This window comes from Bombus terrestris, chromosome 7, assembly GCF_910591885.1.
Source record: "Bombus terrestris chromosome 7, iyBomTerr1.2, whole genome shotgun sequence".
Taxonomy (NCBI): Eukaryota; Metazoa; Arthropoda; class Insecta; order Hymenoptera; family Apidae; genus Bombus; species Bombus terrestris.
Window position 1 is genome coordinate 16988311 of NC_063275.1, and position 14752 is coordinate 17003062.

At 30.7% G+C, this 14752-nt stretch overlaps 5 protein-coding genes and 1 long non-coding RNA gene across 12 annotated transcripts; 3 read left to right on the forward strand and 3 right to left on the reverse strand.

Annotated features, from left to right (window-relative positions):
* The first annotated feature begins 5 nt into the window (after nucleotides 1-5).
* On the forward strand, nucleotides 6-898 carry LOC125385458. Its single transcript, XR_007224764.1, has 2 exons — nucleotides 6-171; nucleotides 685-898. It is a non-coding gene; the product is annotated as an uncharacterized LOC125385458 (long non-coding RNA).
* Nucleotides 252-3021, reverse strand: LOC100648864 (conserved oligomeric Golgi complex subunit 6). The gene is made up of 9 exons (XM_003396716.3): nucleotides 2763-3021; nucleotides 2403-2677; nucleotides 2172-2316; nucleotides 1896-2107; nucleotides 1593-1816; nucleotides 1140-1531; nucleotides 907-1068; nucleotides 664-825; nucleotides 252-588 (listed from the first exon to the last, which is right to left on the reverse strand). Exons 1-9 carry the CDS (start codon nucleotides 2838-2840, stop codon nucleotides 355-357), a joined length of 1884 nt encoding a protein of 627 aa, XP_003396764.1. The 5' UTR covers nucleotides 2841-3021; the 3' UTR covers nucleotides 252-354.
* A 219-nt stretch (nucleotides 3022-3240) lies between these two features.
* On the forward strand, nucleotides 3241-4873 carry LOC100648979 (sorting nexin-16). 3 transcript variants are annotated; one of them, XM_012310487.3, is made up of 5 exons: nucleotides 3241-3507; nucleotides 3785-4069; nucleotides 4144-4452; nucleotides 4531-4658; nucleotides 4744-4873. In XM_012310487.3, the coding sequence occupies exons 2-5, from the start codon at nucleotides 3800-3802 to the stop codon at nucleotides 4784-4786; spliced, it is 750 nt and encodes a 249-aa protein (XP_012165877.1). In that variant the 5' UTR covers nucleotides 3241-3507; nucleotides 3785-3799; the 3' UTR covers nucleotides 4787-4873. The 3 variants fall into 3 exon arrangements, with proteins under 3 accessions (XP_012165877.1, XP_003396765.1, XP_048263547.1); XM_003396717.4 differs by having other exon boundaries at nucleotides 3265-3507; nucleotides 3766-4069; XM_048407590.1 differs by lacking the exon at nucleotides 3241-3507 and having other exon boundaries at nucleotides 3709-4069.
* LOC100649093 (b(0,+)-type amino acid transporter 1) lies at nucleotides 4813-9466 on the reverse strand. The gene is made up of 3 exons (XM_003396718.3): nucleotides 9330-9466; nucleotides 5961-7259; nucleotides 4813-5875 (listed from the first exon to the last, which is right to left on the reverse strand). The coding sequence occupies exons 1-3, from the start codon at nucleotides 9424-9426 to the stop codon at nucleotides 5814-5816; spliced, it is 1458 nt and encodes a 485-aa protein (XP_003396766.1). The 5' UTR covers nucleotides 9427-9466; the 3' UTR covers nucleotides 4813-5813.
* Nucleotides 9467-9852: 386 nt separating this feature from the next.
* LOC100649213 (ZZ-type zinc finger-containing protein 3) lies at nucleotides 9853-12438 on the forward strand. Of its 3 annotated transcripts, none has more exons than XM_012310495.3 (6): nucleotides 9853-9989; nucleotides 10813-11258; nucleotides 11322-11478; nucleotides 11540-11781; nucleotides 11857-11982; nucleotides 12043-12438. In XM_012310495.3, the coding sequence occupies exons 2-6, from the start codon at nucleotides 10869-10871 to the stop codon at nucleotides 12292-12294; spliced, it is 1167 nt and encodes a 388-aa protein (XP_012165885.2). In that variant the 5' UTR covers nucleotides 9853-9989; nucleotides 10813-10868; the 3' UTR covers nucleotides 12295-12438. The 3 variants fall into 3 exon arrangements, with proteins under 3 accessions (XP_012165885.2, XP_012165882.2, XP_012165883.2); XM_012310492.3 differs by having other exon boundaries at nucleotides 9984-10122; XM_012310493.3 differs by lacking the exon at nucleotides 9853-9989 and adding an exon at nucleotides 9990-10122 and having other exon boundaries at nucleotides 10789-11258.
* LOC100649333 (queuine tRNA-ribosyltransferase accessory subunit 2) lies at nucleotides 12015-14438 on the reverse strand. Of its 3 annotated transcripts, XM_048407587.1 has the most exons (7): nucleotides 14176-14438; nucleotides 13904-13962; nucleotides 13693-13842; nucleotides 13143-13607; nucleotides 12879-13081; nucleotides 12693-12821; nucleotides 12015-12613 (listed from the first exon to the last, which is right to left on the reverse strand). In XM_048407587.1, the coding sequence occupies exons 3-7, from the start codon at nucleotides 13801-13803 to the stop codon at nucleotides 12445-12447; spliced, it is 1077 nt and encodes a 358-aa protein (XP_048263544.1). In that variant the 5' UTR covers nucleotides 13804-13842; nucleotides 13904-13962; nucleotides 14176-14438; the 3' UTR covers nucleotides 12015-12444. The 3 variants fall into 3 exon arrangements, with proteins under 3 accessions (XP_048263544.1, XP_020719526.2, XP_020719527.2); XM_020863867.2 differs by having other exon boundaries at nucleotides 13904-14182; XM_020863868.2 differs by lacking the exon at nucleotides 14176-14438 and having other exon boundaries at nucleotides 12693-12818; nucleotides 13904-14169.
* Between the last annotated feature and the right edge of the window lie 314 nt (nucleotides 14439-14752).

Consider the following 14752-nt stretch of genomic DNA (forward strand, 5'->3'; position numbering starts at 1 on the left):
GTTCACGATATCACTTTTATGTCAGCTCGGTGAAACAACCTTTATTCATTAGTCGATTCCGATAGATAATGAAACGAGTAACTGTGTGGAAACTTATACACTGCTTATACTTTCCAGGAATAATAAAAATAAAATCGAAAAGAATGAAATGGAATATGGGTGCATGTAAAAGTAACTATGTCGAATTAATATATTTTCTTATTGTCTTTCCACCAAACATTTTTTATGGGAATAAAAACATTAAAGCTTCATATAATTTATTAAATTTATTAAAAATTATTGTACAATTATGTATTATCTACATATTTAACTTTTTGTATAATTATACTTAGAAAATATCTTCTTAATGGACACTTAAACTGAAATTAATGTCTGTAAAAGATCTTCGGGAGTTCTTGAAAATAAACTGTTTGGATTTTGATACAAATTCTTTGGATTGTGACACGCTTCGTATAATTGTTTATAGATTGCTCCAATTACTTCAAAAGAACGTTTTTGGGTGATTGAACGGTGATTACTACTTTGTAACAAACTTATTTGTGGCAGCAATAATACATCTGGCATCACTAAAAATGCTTCCAATTTGTTCTATAACACATGAGAAACTTAGAATAAAATTTATCCCTATCCTTTATTCACAGTATTGAAATAATAGTTACATACAGTAAATTCTTTTACACTTAGGGGATCCATTCCAGGAATGGAAGACAATGGACCTTGTTCATGACCTTGCAAAATAGTGTAAATTGGACCAAGATTCAAATGTGCCACTAATGAACTGGCTTGCTCTGATGTAAGAGTGTCAATTTGTGCATCAGATTGTGCCTGAAAAATGTCATTTTATCAATATCGATATAAAATGTATAAAAAGTTGGTAAATTAGAACACATCAATTGTAGTCTTCACCTGTAATCTTTCTAATCTCTGATCCATATATTCATACAGTGCTAAAGTAGACTGTATTTGATGCATACAATTTAGAAGATATACAGCCATGTCTACTGTAGGTAATCTTGATGCTGTTTCATTAACTTCTTGTAACAGTGGGTCAATAATGCACGATACTATCTGCAGATTATGTGGTATATGAATTTCATTCAGATATCGATTTTATAAAGCTATTAAATGCTGATACAGACCTGTAGCATGTCTTTCTCCCTATCTTCCGCAATACTTGCTACAGAAAGAATTTCGTTAAGAAGTGACAGTAATCTAGAAACAGATGGTGCAGGTACTAAGTCATTTCCTGGTGGTTCTGCACGTTCACCAAGTGCAATACGCGTCTGCTTTTGAAGTCTACTTAGAAAACTTTTTTCGCTTAATATTAGTAGATCTTTCAATGTTGAATCTAAGATACTATCTGGTATTACTTGCTGAATTATCATCTGATAAAATCTAAGAAGAGTTGTAATAGAATATAATATTGCTGCTGGTGCATCCGTAGATATAACATTTTCTATTCTTGACTTTAAAGGATGACAAAGTCCTTCTGTGATATTACTTAATGATTGTTTAATCTGGTCTGATACATCTAAAATGTGTAATAAAAGGTAAGAAAAGTAGAAATAAGAAAGCAATCACTTAGTTCATACCTGTTTTATTACAGCCTTTCACTAAAGTAAGAATATTTTCCTTTTCAACAGGAATAACTTGATGAAGCCAAGCAAGCATGTCACCAATATATCTTTTAGGATCATTTGCATGCATTTCAATAGGATTAGGTGTACTACCATATCCTTCTCCCAATGTTAAAGCATCAATAAAAGAACCTACTAAAGCAGTTCTTCTAGCTGCACAATATTCATCTAAAATATATCTAAAAAATACATACAAATAAATATAGATTCATTTAACATAAAATATACTAGGTTTCTTATTAGATTTTAAATGCATACTTAAATAAAACTGGTCTATCTTGCAATTTATTCATTGCTTTAATTAATAATGGTGCTAAGCGTTCATTTTCAATATGTTTACATTGATTCTGTGTCCATCTATATAGTCTTTCAAGGGCTGCCTCTTGCAACAATGTCATTCTTTGCATAATATCTAGCCCTAACGTTTGATATCCTGATTGCATTAATATTCTGCAACTGCTATGAATCTCCTGTAATTTAATAGAGTTGTTATTGATTCATCTTTAGACAAAAGTTTTTTCTTACTTATCTTACCTGAACACGGTTAACAACAGAAAAAAATTCTTCTGTAATAGGTGATTCCTTGCTAGAACCATGTAGAATACTTTGTTCAGATGAAGTCAGTTGGAAATTTTTAATAAATGCATTTGCAACCTCTTGTTGCATAGATAAAGTTTGGCTAAAAATTATAATATTATATTTTATGTATATTTTTTTGGATAAAGTTTAATTTAATCCTGATAACTATTCAGTGAATAAATGTACCTCTTATTCTGAAGTTTTGCAGTTTGGTCAATAAGCTGTGATGTCTGTGTTTTTGTAGCTTGTAAGCGATTTGTCATACACTGAACTGCAGTATTCATAGCTAAAACATCTTGATATATGTCGTCTAAAGAAGATTTTACTTCTCTAAAAGCGGATAAAAAATCTTCGTTTATTGCAAGACTTCTTCTTTCTATTTTACTACGCAAATTTCTACGAGAACTTAATGTATTTTCTGTAAAGAATGTGGATAATTCTTTTAAGGCTTCTAATGTATCCTAAAAGGGAAAAAGAATTTAAATGAAATGTTTATATTTTATTAATACAAGTAGTAAACATTACACCAAAGTATAATACAAATACCTTGTCATGCTCTACTCGTGATTCAAGTAATTTATTCACCCTTCGAACTAACGTAGTATTAATATTTTTTTCGCTCATTTTAAATATGTTACTTTTTTTCAATCAAATTCATCGAGATATATAACCTATTTATTTCAGAAATGTCACGTAGCAAAAATACATGCATAGCTACGTATATAAAACACATAGAACATGTACTCATTACTCTAATCACGCGTACAATCGTACAACAACGTAACTTCCTTAAGGTGATATAAAAAAGTTGGTAGCTTTCGAAGATGTAAAGGTTCGAAAATTTTAATTTTTAAATTACTTATTAAATATAATATTTGTCAAATTATTATACTAGAATTATAAATATTAAATTAATATTAACAAAATAAAATACTCATTAAACTAGAAATCTCATAGAAACTATTTTATTTATTTGTTTATTTAAAGTTATGTACTAATGTTCGGTTTAAATGCTTGTTAGTCGGCGGCAAATTAGAAATTCTGATTGTGTTACCGTTATCATTCTAGTTTACCATCTAAGTTACTCCAATTTCGCGGAGAGGGTATATTTGCAAACTCTCAATATGTCATATCAGTTCCGCGCTTTTCTGTTCATTAAATGAATTTTTATTTATAAAATATGTTAATATTTTAGTGAAATGAAAGATTTACAGAATATGATTTTATATTATAAATATAGTTTAGATAGAAAGTTATAGAATAAAACACTATATTTTTTATTCATATTGAGGTTAGTGTTTTAGTTAACACAAAATAGTACATATGATGTTAATGTTAAGATTTCAAATAGGAATTTTCACAATTGGCATGTCATTATAATATTAGATTATTGTTCGCGTTGTTTCTTACACATTTCCTTTTTTAATTTTTCTCTATTTAGGATTTGGCTTATATATTTATATCATTAATTTTCTTTTTATATGTAAGCATGCTATTTCTTATTTTATTGTGTGCATTTATAATAATTTGGCCTTAATTTCTTTTTAAGTATGCATGGTTTCATTTAGTTTGTTGGTGGCAAAATGTCCACGTCAGAATCTGGTGTGGGATGTATTAGTGAAGTTACACTTGCAATTAGTAAAGCAAGGGGTTCTCAATCAGGCACTGTAAGAGTACTGGATAGTCCAGACTCTGATGGATCTGGGCATTCAAATTCATTTACTGTACAGAGGTTTAATTATCCTGATAATGATAATGCAAATTCCGATATTTTACATCCTCCACTAACTAGTGATGATGTAAGAATACCAATTGTTGGATATGAAGTTATGGAAGAGAGAGCTAGGTTTACGGTTAGTTAAATTAAAAACTTGTTCTGTATTGTATATCTTATATACACAGTCTGCATGTAACATGTACTTTTTAGGTTTATAAATTACGAGTGGAATTAAAAAATGGAGACTGTTGGTTTGTATTTAGAAGGTATACAGATTTTGTTCGTTTATTATCACAGTTAAGAAGGCAGAAAATTCCAGTTTCTCAATTAAGTTTACCAAGAAAGAAGTGGCTTGGTGATAATTTTGCTCCAAGTTTCCTAGAAGAAAGAATACGGGGTCTTCAAGCATTTGTTAATGGAATATTAAGCAATCCTCTTCTCATAGGAACTGCATGTGTCAGAGAATTTTTCTGTTTGGATGAGCCACCTGCTTTATCTGACACAGCAGAAGAGTCTAGAGTAAATATACTTTATACAATTTTTTAATTTCTTCTGTTAGAAAATAGATAAAAGGAAAAGTATTTTGTTTTTCTTTAGGCAATTTTTGAAGCATTAGAAGATACTATATATCATTTAAGACAGCAATTAAGAGAAAGAGATGCTGCACTTGCAGCTGAAACAGCTTTATGCAATGAATTTCGGAAAAAGTTACATCAAATATTGAGGTAAATGCTATAATTAGATACAACCATAGATAAATGACATTTATAATAAACATCAAATATCTGGAGTGTTAAATTAATGTTTCAGTGAAAGACAAACCTGTCAAAAATGTGGTGCATCTCAGCCATAATTTCTTATGAACTAGAAATTTACAAGTTGATATTGATAAAATTTATTACATAGAGACTGGTATAAATAGACAATTTTAGTTTTACTATCTTTGTTTAAATTGCTACAATATAAGTAATTGTTATGTGTTTACGATTTGTTAAAAGTGCATGTAGCATATTTCATCCGTTCAGTCATGCATTTTTTGTTCTATTTTTGTTCTATTTTATACAAAATAACTTAATTTTTATATGAAGTGATATGTATAATATTCCTTAATATAATAAGTACACTGAGCTTGCTTAGCATAAAATTTACATGGTAATTACAAAAAGCCTTATAGAGGTGCCTTACAGTTCTAATAGATAAACAATTGTATATGTCACCATACTCTGTAGTCAAAGTTTAAAGTTGACAAGTAAACTAACAGTAAATGTTACTAAACGTGACTATGAATATATGCCAAAGTATATTAATCTTTGGTGTTTTATAAAATTCTATATATTTTGTAGTACTTTACATGAAATGAGCAATTATTACGTTTAACAAATTATAATTAACTTTAATAATATTTATTGTTGTCATAATATTAAAATATCAATGTTACTAAAGAATTTGATGTCACAATATTGTGATATATAAAATATGTAAAGATATAATAAATATTCGACATTTACATTTTAAATATGTTTTACACTATTATATAATTAAATTATTTTATTAAATCCTGTGCTATAGTCGATATTTATTATATCTTCGTAGTTATGTTAAAAATGCTTTACAATACTGCACAAATATAAAAATTTGTTACATATTTAAACTAATTATTAATTTTATAGAAACATGGAATTTTTTTATGAAAATGGATAAAAATGAATAAAACTGTTATTTAATATTATATAATACAATCTTTCTCTATGTTTCGACTTATATTTATTGTTCAAAGTCTAAATCCCTTAAATGAGTTATTAAATATATTTCAACCTAAGACATATTAATAACGAAAATGATCTTACGATATGTACAATTAGATATGAAATGAAATGTCATCAGTTTTCTTTATCTGGAGCAACAACTAGACATAATACTTGGATCAAGTATGTGATTCTCACTGAAAAGCAACAAGCAAAAATTTACTAGTAATATAGAATAAAATAATTAAAAATGCTTTGAAACATTTTTTTTGCAATACTCACTTGCCAAAATACTTCTAACTTTTTTGTAGACGTACGTATGATAAACACCAATACCACCAAGAATAAATAGCAATGCAAACAGGTATTTGGGTGAGGGTTCGTGTACGATCGGTGTCACAGCCAGGAAGATAGAAACAAGTAATACCAGCCAGGGTATCAGAATTGGTACTGCGTATGGTCTGGATGCATCTGGCTTCGTCCGTCGCATAATTATTAACGACAACATCGCAAGTCCATAGAATACCCACGTCAAGAAACTTGCAAATTCGATAAGTGCGATAATGTCTCCCAAAAGCATACAAAATAACGTAAGCAATCCTTGAAACGCTACTGCTGCAGATGGAGTCATTTTCGCAATATGTACATAGCTAAAGACTCTGGGTACGTGGCCTTCGCTTCCGGCTACGTAGCAGAGTCTGGATACTCCAAATTGAATACTAAGACTGCATCCAAAAGTAGATAAAGCAACACCCAGAGGTATTACAAAGCTCAACCAGGAGGGCAGAACTTTTTCCGCCCAGAGAACTGCTACAGCTGGTGCGCTTACCATTTCCGGTATCGTTAAGGCAGCCATGTACATTAAATTCATCGAAACGTATAAAACGGTAATCAAGGGAACCGCAATTAGAATACTCCTAAGAATATTAACTTCCGGCTTCTGGATCTCTTCCGTAACGACTGCAGCGGAAGTCCACCCGTCGTAAGCCCATAATCCACTGTAAAAGGCTAACGCCACGTTACCAGGCGAATCGGTAGTACCATCAAACGGCTTCTTCAATAATTCCGTATGACCGGTGCATAACCACCATATTCCACCACTGATTACGAAAATGCACGCAACTACTTTGCATACGGTGAATATATTTTGAACTTTCACGTATAATTTTACACTGGTTAAATTGATATATGTGATCAATCCGAGAGCTAAGATTGCTATGAGCTTTTTCAATTTAAGCATTGATTCTTCAGGAAGATTGCTTAAATATCCGGAGAACGGCTGTACGCTATACTCGGCGAATGTCAACATAACTACCGCCACTTCTGCTGGTCGTAGTAGTAACACGTAAACCCAAGAACATATAAAAGCTGGTATCTGTCCGGCATACCGATGCAAGGGTGAAAAAGCTTCGATAAAATATGCATATTCAGCTCCAGATCGTGGTACGACTGTACTTAATTCGGCGAATGCGAGAGCCCCTAGTAGGGACAGAAAGCCACAAGTAGTCCAGACGATTAGACAAAATCCAACGGATCCTGATCTTTCGAGAGCGCTGGTTGGAGACACGAAAATTCCAGAACCTTGAAGGAAAAATAATTATTTCATTAAAACGAATATCAGACGTTGTTTCATTTGTAATAATAACGTAAAAGTAATATTTACGAAACAAATAAAATCGATCCTTATCAGAGTAACTGTTATCAGTTTATTATTAATTGGTTTCCCTATACGATGTATGTAGTAAGAGTCTTGACCGTATGAAATAATATAATGTACTTTGAGAAAAATAAAATACAAGCAACATAACTTCCTTACATTTAAAAAAACTCTTCCTTTTTTATTCTATTTGCGCCAGCGTAGAGATATAAATTACTCGGAAGTTACGACGGAATTCGTAATCTCAACCACTTTAACGGTATAAAATATTATTTGGTTTATAAATTGTAGATAAAATTTTGATGATAAAAGTAATCTTATATTCATAGATAAATGGTAAGTACGATAGATTTGTCAGCCTGCAAAGAAGATGTCTCATAATACTCGAGCGCGTGGGTCAGCAATTAACCTTGATTAACCCTCTTGATTCGTAATCGCGTCAAAGCTCTGCCCGTAATTACCAAAACGTTACGTCAGGTTTTATTTCTTATTGAGCAAAAATATAACATGTAATTATATTTGACTTTCAAGCAGAAGGGATTGAGGACTAATCTAAAAGAGACTACGATATGTACATGTGTATATTTGTTCTCAATTTCCATTAATACGATTTTAACTCAGATTGGTTGGATCATATCGGGGTAATGTAGATATTGTTTGAGAAGCTTCATCTGATTGTACTGAAATGTTACAGATAAATATCGAGACTAAAGTACACTTATTCTATCTGTGAACTCGAAAAATATTTCTATAAAACTTCTAAAATCTGCGTAACTTGTTGGAAATACTTCTTTAAGTTAATGTTTACTTAAAAAGCTAGTAAAGTTAAGTAAGATATATACAGATATACAATGCAACATTAAGTAACTATGGTTAACTATAATGGCTACATCATATATGTTTACAGCATATAATAAAACTATGCAATCATCAAATGAAATCTAATAGCCGACGTAACTAATGAATACTTAAGCGATTAAAAAAATAATTCTTCCCGTCAAAGCAACACTGTGTGAAAGTATCGGGCAACGCTTTGAATGGCTATTCAAGGAGATACGTTATATCGCTGTAAGTATAAAGCTTAAGCTTATTCAAGCCCACACAATAATGCAATTACAGTCAACTATTCTTAACATGTGTTCGGTTGTCAAAGGGGTTCTACTGAATTTCTATTGGATCTTTGCCGTTCTCTGAATGCCGTAATTGTTGTTCGTTATTAATTGTTACATTAATATCGGCTAAATCGAGAATAAATATTATTTGTAACAAAACGTTAAAGGTAAAATGTACATAGTACATTTCATGATATTATATCGATCGTATCAAGAATTGACAAGATGAGCGGAGCAAAGTATCTTTAGAAACGATCACGAGAGTGTTGTACATTCTTCAATAAATTCAGACGGTAACACCTGTTATTGTTTTTGAAATACACTAATACTAACATTTAATTTACTATTATCTGTCCAAATGTGGTGATACTTTTACACGTAGTAAAGTTTTATCACGTAATCGTCCTCGCAGTTTATGTTTCAAATAAATTTTGCATTTATATCACTTTTATGTTAAATATTGTATTATAACATAATGGGATGGTTTAAATATGCCTTCTACATATAAATACTGTTAAACATTATTAAAAAAAATATTAATGCCGAATGACAAGTATCGATGAAATTCCATCTACATAAAAGTTCATTGTTCGAGCATTTTATGTTGGAAGGATTACAATTTCATTATGTAAGCAGAATATAGAAAACATATGCTGATAATGCATGCCGTATTTCTGGCCTTCAGAAATTATCTGACGAATTCATTAATAAATCGAATGAAATTGATTAAACTGTTAACTTATGTCAAGAGTGCAAGAAAGAAGAAAATAAAAAGAGTAAAATCAATAATTTCTGCCGGCTGACTCTGTATAACAAACTTGATGTTGGTACCGGAAGAAAACACTTGTTATTTAATGCCATGCTTTTATATTGGTTTCATACCGATCATAACAGCCACGATGATGCTTACTGCGCTAAAAAGACCTAGCTCTCGTTTTAGCGCAATTCTTTCATTTCCTTTTTCCTCGACTTGTCCCATTTTGCACAAGCTTCAACTAAATTCTTAACGAGTACCGATTACCACGTATTATCCAATTCACCAGCACTATATAAAACGTTTTCTTTTTGAATTCAAATATACATCGCGCGAGCTGTACGTCTGACTTTTAGACCGCCTTCGATCGGCTCTACGTTCAATCGGTGTAACGAAGGCATGAATCGGCTTCCTCGTGCCTTAGAGCCGGATCGAAGGCAGTGTGACGTTATCGGAAGATGTCCAGAACGAAACTGAAGTGTTAGCGGGTCAGCTAGTCGCTTATTTTTACAGGCGTGCATTGGTTCCCCTGATAAGAGTACTCTGTACTCTGATCATGGTACCGATATCTTCGATGACCGGTAGCTAAACTATCAGATTAAACGAGTTTAAAAGTGGTCGTACAAATATAAAAACGAGGCTTATAAATATCTTAGATAAAAGATTACGTTTCGTGGAGAGTTACCGTGGACAAGATGCGTTTCTCTCGCGACCAAAGAATAACTGCCTCTTAATGAATAAATGTTAAAAGAACTGTTTACACAAAATTTACGAACCCAAAGATATCGGTAGGAGCACATGCGTCATCTTTTGGTAATCAGTAATCAGTCATGTTTTGAAGTGTATTGTTCGATTTTGTTACAAGAAGTTATTCGATAAGATAGTGGAATTCGAATTCCAGTCGAACTTCATGAAACAATGGTAATACGATAGGAAGTAATATCTCTTCAGCGCATATTTTTTGGTGGCCTCATTATTTCCATACTCTTCCACCGATAATTACGCTTAGAAATGTTCTTTGTGTTATTCCTCACGTAATTTTATTGAAAGTACATTTGTAATAAAATAGATTTAAAAAAAAAAACGCAAGGATGATATATATATTTCACGTGGCGTACATATGTAGGCCTTTTTAAAGAATTACTTAATATCTATATAATATACAGTATTATATACATAGTATAGAATACTTTTATCCATAACGTCGAATAATTTTTATATATTGTTTATGAATTTTTTTAACTTTTTGTTTATAATTAAAATACAATTTATATAAATATATTGCAATAAAATTAAAATAATATTTGTAAAAAAAAAAAATAAAAATAAGGTACATAATATCACAATTTTATCTTATATAATATTTATATTTAAAGAAATGTTTACCACACGTGCTTTTGAGTTCATAACGAAGAGCATGCGTTTTGAGATAATTTTGTGAAAATATTCCAATATTATTTTGCACTCAATCGTTTATATTCTAAATCAAATTTGCATTGCATTGAAAATGCAATAATAATTAGAATAAATAAATCTACATTGATTTTATTTGATGTTCTACTCGTTATTCGTTATTTTGTTTGACAGATGATTAAGGTTAATATGTTACAGTGAACGTGTAGTGAATGCACGTATAACCTGTCTAGCACGCTAAGTATTAAGTAGCGATGGAGGACGAAGAAAAAAAATGTCATGACGAAGAGCCTAGTGAATTTTATTTCGAATCTGATCACCTAGCATTAAAAGGAAATAAAGATTATACTACTCTTTTAAAAACAATTGTTATTCTTGAAGCACAACGAGTTCAAGCTATAGAAGATCTGGACAAACTTTTATCAATTCGTTCTAAAGCATTGAAAGATCCAATATCTTTCGTAGCTCAAATACAAAATGATGAGCTGCCAGAATTACCAGGGCCACAAAAAATTGCTGAAATCCCTTATATTGATTGGTCACAATATAACATAGCTCCACCTGATATGCGAATGAGACCACAAACAAGACATGGACATATTTTGCCTCACATACAAACAAAATCAGAACAAGAGAATGGAAAAGTATGTTATGTTATATATATATATTTCATATACATGTATATGTACTGACTTGAATATAATTAGATCTTAGTAAGAGGACGTGCTTTTGACGAGAGTAAACCAGAGACCTTCAATCAATTATGGACAGTGGAAGAACAGAGAAGATTAGAAGAACTTTTAATTGAATACCCACCAGAGGATGTAGAAATGAGAAGATGGACTAAAATAGCCAATGCTTTAGGTATATTATTAATAATATCACTTTGTTATGTTTGTACGTTGCTATTTATTCTTTTTAATAGGTAATAGAACTCCAAAACAAGTGTCTAGTAGAGTCCAGAAATACTTTATTAAACTCTTAAGGGCTGGATTACCTATACCTGGTCGAGGTCCCAAAATGAAATTAGACGTGAAAAAAGGAATGGGTCATAGACATCAACGTAATAACTACTCATTATTTAGACGTTCTACATTTTTTCCTCATCAAGATATTTCTTTTACAATACCTGATGAAAGCAAGGAACAGGCAATTACAGAAGAATCTGTATGTGTTGCTACAATTCTATACTCTAGTGAAAATTTAAGTTTCCACCATTTATTTCATTATTTATATTTATAGGAAGATGATGCTGGAAATAGTATTATTGATGACAATCCTGAATTGAGGCATATAGAATTACTAAAACAAGTAAAAATGGAGAAAGAACAAAATTCGTCTCCCGTGTATAAACATATTGGATATAAGGTATGTATAGGTGTTAGAGCAAATTAGAAGTATTTAAAGCTTAATGGTTTATTTTTACAGTGTTCTGTTTGTGGAGAAGATCCTCTAACAGGTACAAGATGGCATTGCACAGAATGCCAAGATGGAATTGATTTATGCGGTGATTGCGCTGTAGCGCAATTAGAGGCTGAGAAGCCATTACATGACACGTTACATAGACTACTCCCTATAAAACCACCTCTGTATACTAGAAGTTATGATTTAGATTATTTTCCACAAAGTTTCAGTAACTCTTCTTATAATTATTTAGATCCCAATTTTTTACCTGAATAATTATTATTTTATCAAATCTATACTAATAAGAATTATGTCATATTTGTGTCAGTTTTATAAAAATCATATTTGTGTCAATTATGTCAGTTTTATAAAAGTAGAATGTAAAAATAATTCATCATTAAATATTAATACTTTTTTAAAGCTGTGTTATGAACTAGAAGATTTAGTTTCTTTTATATTTGTAGGTTCATCTGCTTCAGCGACATTGCCTTGCTTAAATTTTAAATTAATTTTCTTTTTGTAATCATCAAGAACACCACATTTTATGCTCTCTCGAATAATCTTAAAAAATTCGAGATATTGATGTATATTGTGTCTGAAAATATAAATCAATGCGTATATTCATACATAATACAATTAATTATCTGCAATATCAGTATGTAATTAGAACTTACATCATTAAAAGAACAGAGCCAAGCATTTCCTTAACATTACACAGATGATATAGATATGCTTTGGTATGATTTTTACATGTTAGACATTCACAATGAGAACATATTGGAGAAAAGTCATCCGCATATCTGCTGTAAAATATTTGTTATGAAAATGAACAAATGATTATATATTTAGTTTTACATTACCTTTCTTCTGTAAATGATATTGTATGACCTACATTATTACAGTCATCATGATCACATAGGAAAGTTAAAGCTCTTAAATTTTCAGTAATTATATAAGGGTATGAAGTATCAAATATATCTGTACCTAATTCAACAAGGTCTAATACTGTAAGGGGATTCCAACATCCCATTGATACCCTAAGCTTTTCAGGAGGTAAAAGATTCTGAAATAAGTATATTTCATGAGGAAACAAAATATATATTAATAGGTGATTTCTAACTTACATTTGTGTGTTGTACTATTTCTCTGATTTGTTCCGATGGTATATTCTTTACATCTGGTCCATTATTATGCAATCCATCAATCACATATCCTATTATAGGTTTAGTTTTTAAATAATTTATTGATATTGTTCTAGCATCTTTATCATAACCACCTTCAATTGCACCTAATATTTCAGAGGACTTTAATGCTTCAGATGAAGAATGTTTAGTAAAACAGTTATCAAAGAATTTCGTGCTATTTTGTATAGAATTTGATACTCTCTTTTTGCTACTATTAATATTAGTATCTCCATCACACAAAGCAACATACATGTCTGGTTTAAATGTTTCAATAACATTCATATACATATTGGGTGTTAATGTAAATTTTCCACTTCTTGTCCATATGGGAATAGAATTAGCTTCTCGAAAACCTGAAGGCGTTGCATAGGCTTGGTCATGTAGTGTAACAAAATTAATGTACTCCTAAACAAAATATCTTTTTAATATAAAACTTAAAACTTTATAAGTAAAATTTATGTAACTGAAAATGTATAATAACAGTATGCACCTTCATACCCACAAAATTTGCAAAATTAACATTATTATCCTTCATTGATTCCAGCATTAAATACGTGGAAGAAAGAGAAACAGATAAGATTTGTGGGTCTGAAGTAACCATTTTAAAAACATCCTTAGTTAAATGCGGTACACAACCTCCCTATTAAAAATAATATGTTAAATAAAATATTTTCGTTAGATTTCGAATTATTAAATTTTACCTTTGTATGAATAAGAGCAAGAGGAGTTTCAAAAATGGTATTAGGAATTCTTTCAAATTCTGTTAACGTTCCAATACGGGCAGCACAAGATTTTATTGAATTAGTAGAGAATTTCATGTTATTTGTTATTAACATTTACTATAATTCATAAGGAAGTTAATTTAATAAATATTTTAATCATTCAGTACAATCACATAACTAGAGTCTATATTGTGACATAACCTGAATAAATTCACGTGCTATTCAACAAAGTTTGTACACTTCGTACTTACATATTGTGTACGTACAATAATGTAACACACGTACGACCATACACAATACGTAACATAGATTCAACATCCAATTCCAAAATAGTTCGAGGGCTACCGAACTCTCTTATATTTTTTGTAACCTTTTCGCTAATATCGATTCAGCATAGAATAAGATAACAACACATCTAGTGGTAGGAATTAAACTTAAAATCCAAATCAAATTTGATTTCTGGCAAGATCGGTACTTCAGAACGTGAAAAATGATTCCCATCACCGACCTCGTCTGTAATCTCATATGTGGTATGAGCATATATCACCGACTATGAACTTTGCTGTGAATACACATAGGATCCATTGAATAAGTATAGGATAGATATGACATTAAATTGAATCAGGTTCTGACATACCGACTGGAGGAAAATCGGAGTGTTTTTACGCTCTCTACAACTTAGTAAGTCGAATATAGGAATTATGTTGATTTCTATTTGATCGGATGGAAGCTGGCGAGAATGCGCGTAACACATTAGTTGTAATAGAATAACTGTACTATTATTAGTAATGTAATGTTCTTTTTGTTAGTAATAATTTAAACAAATTC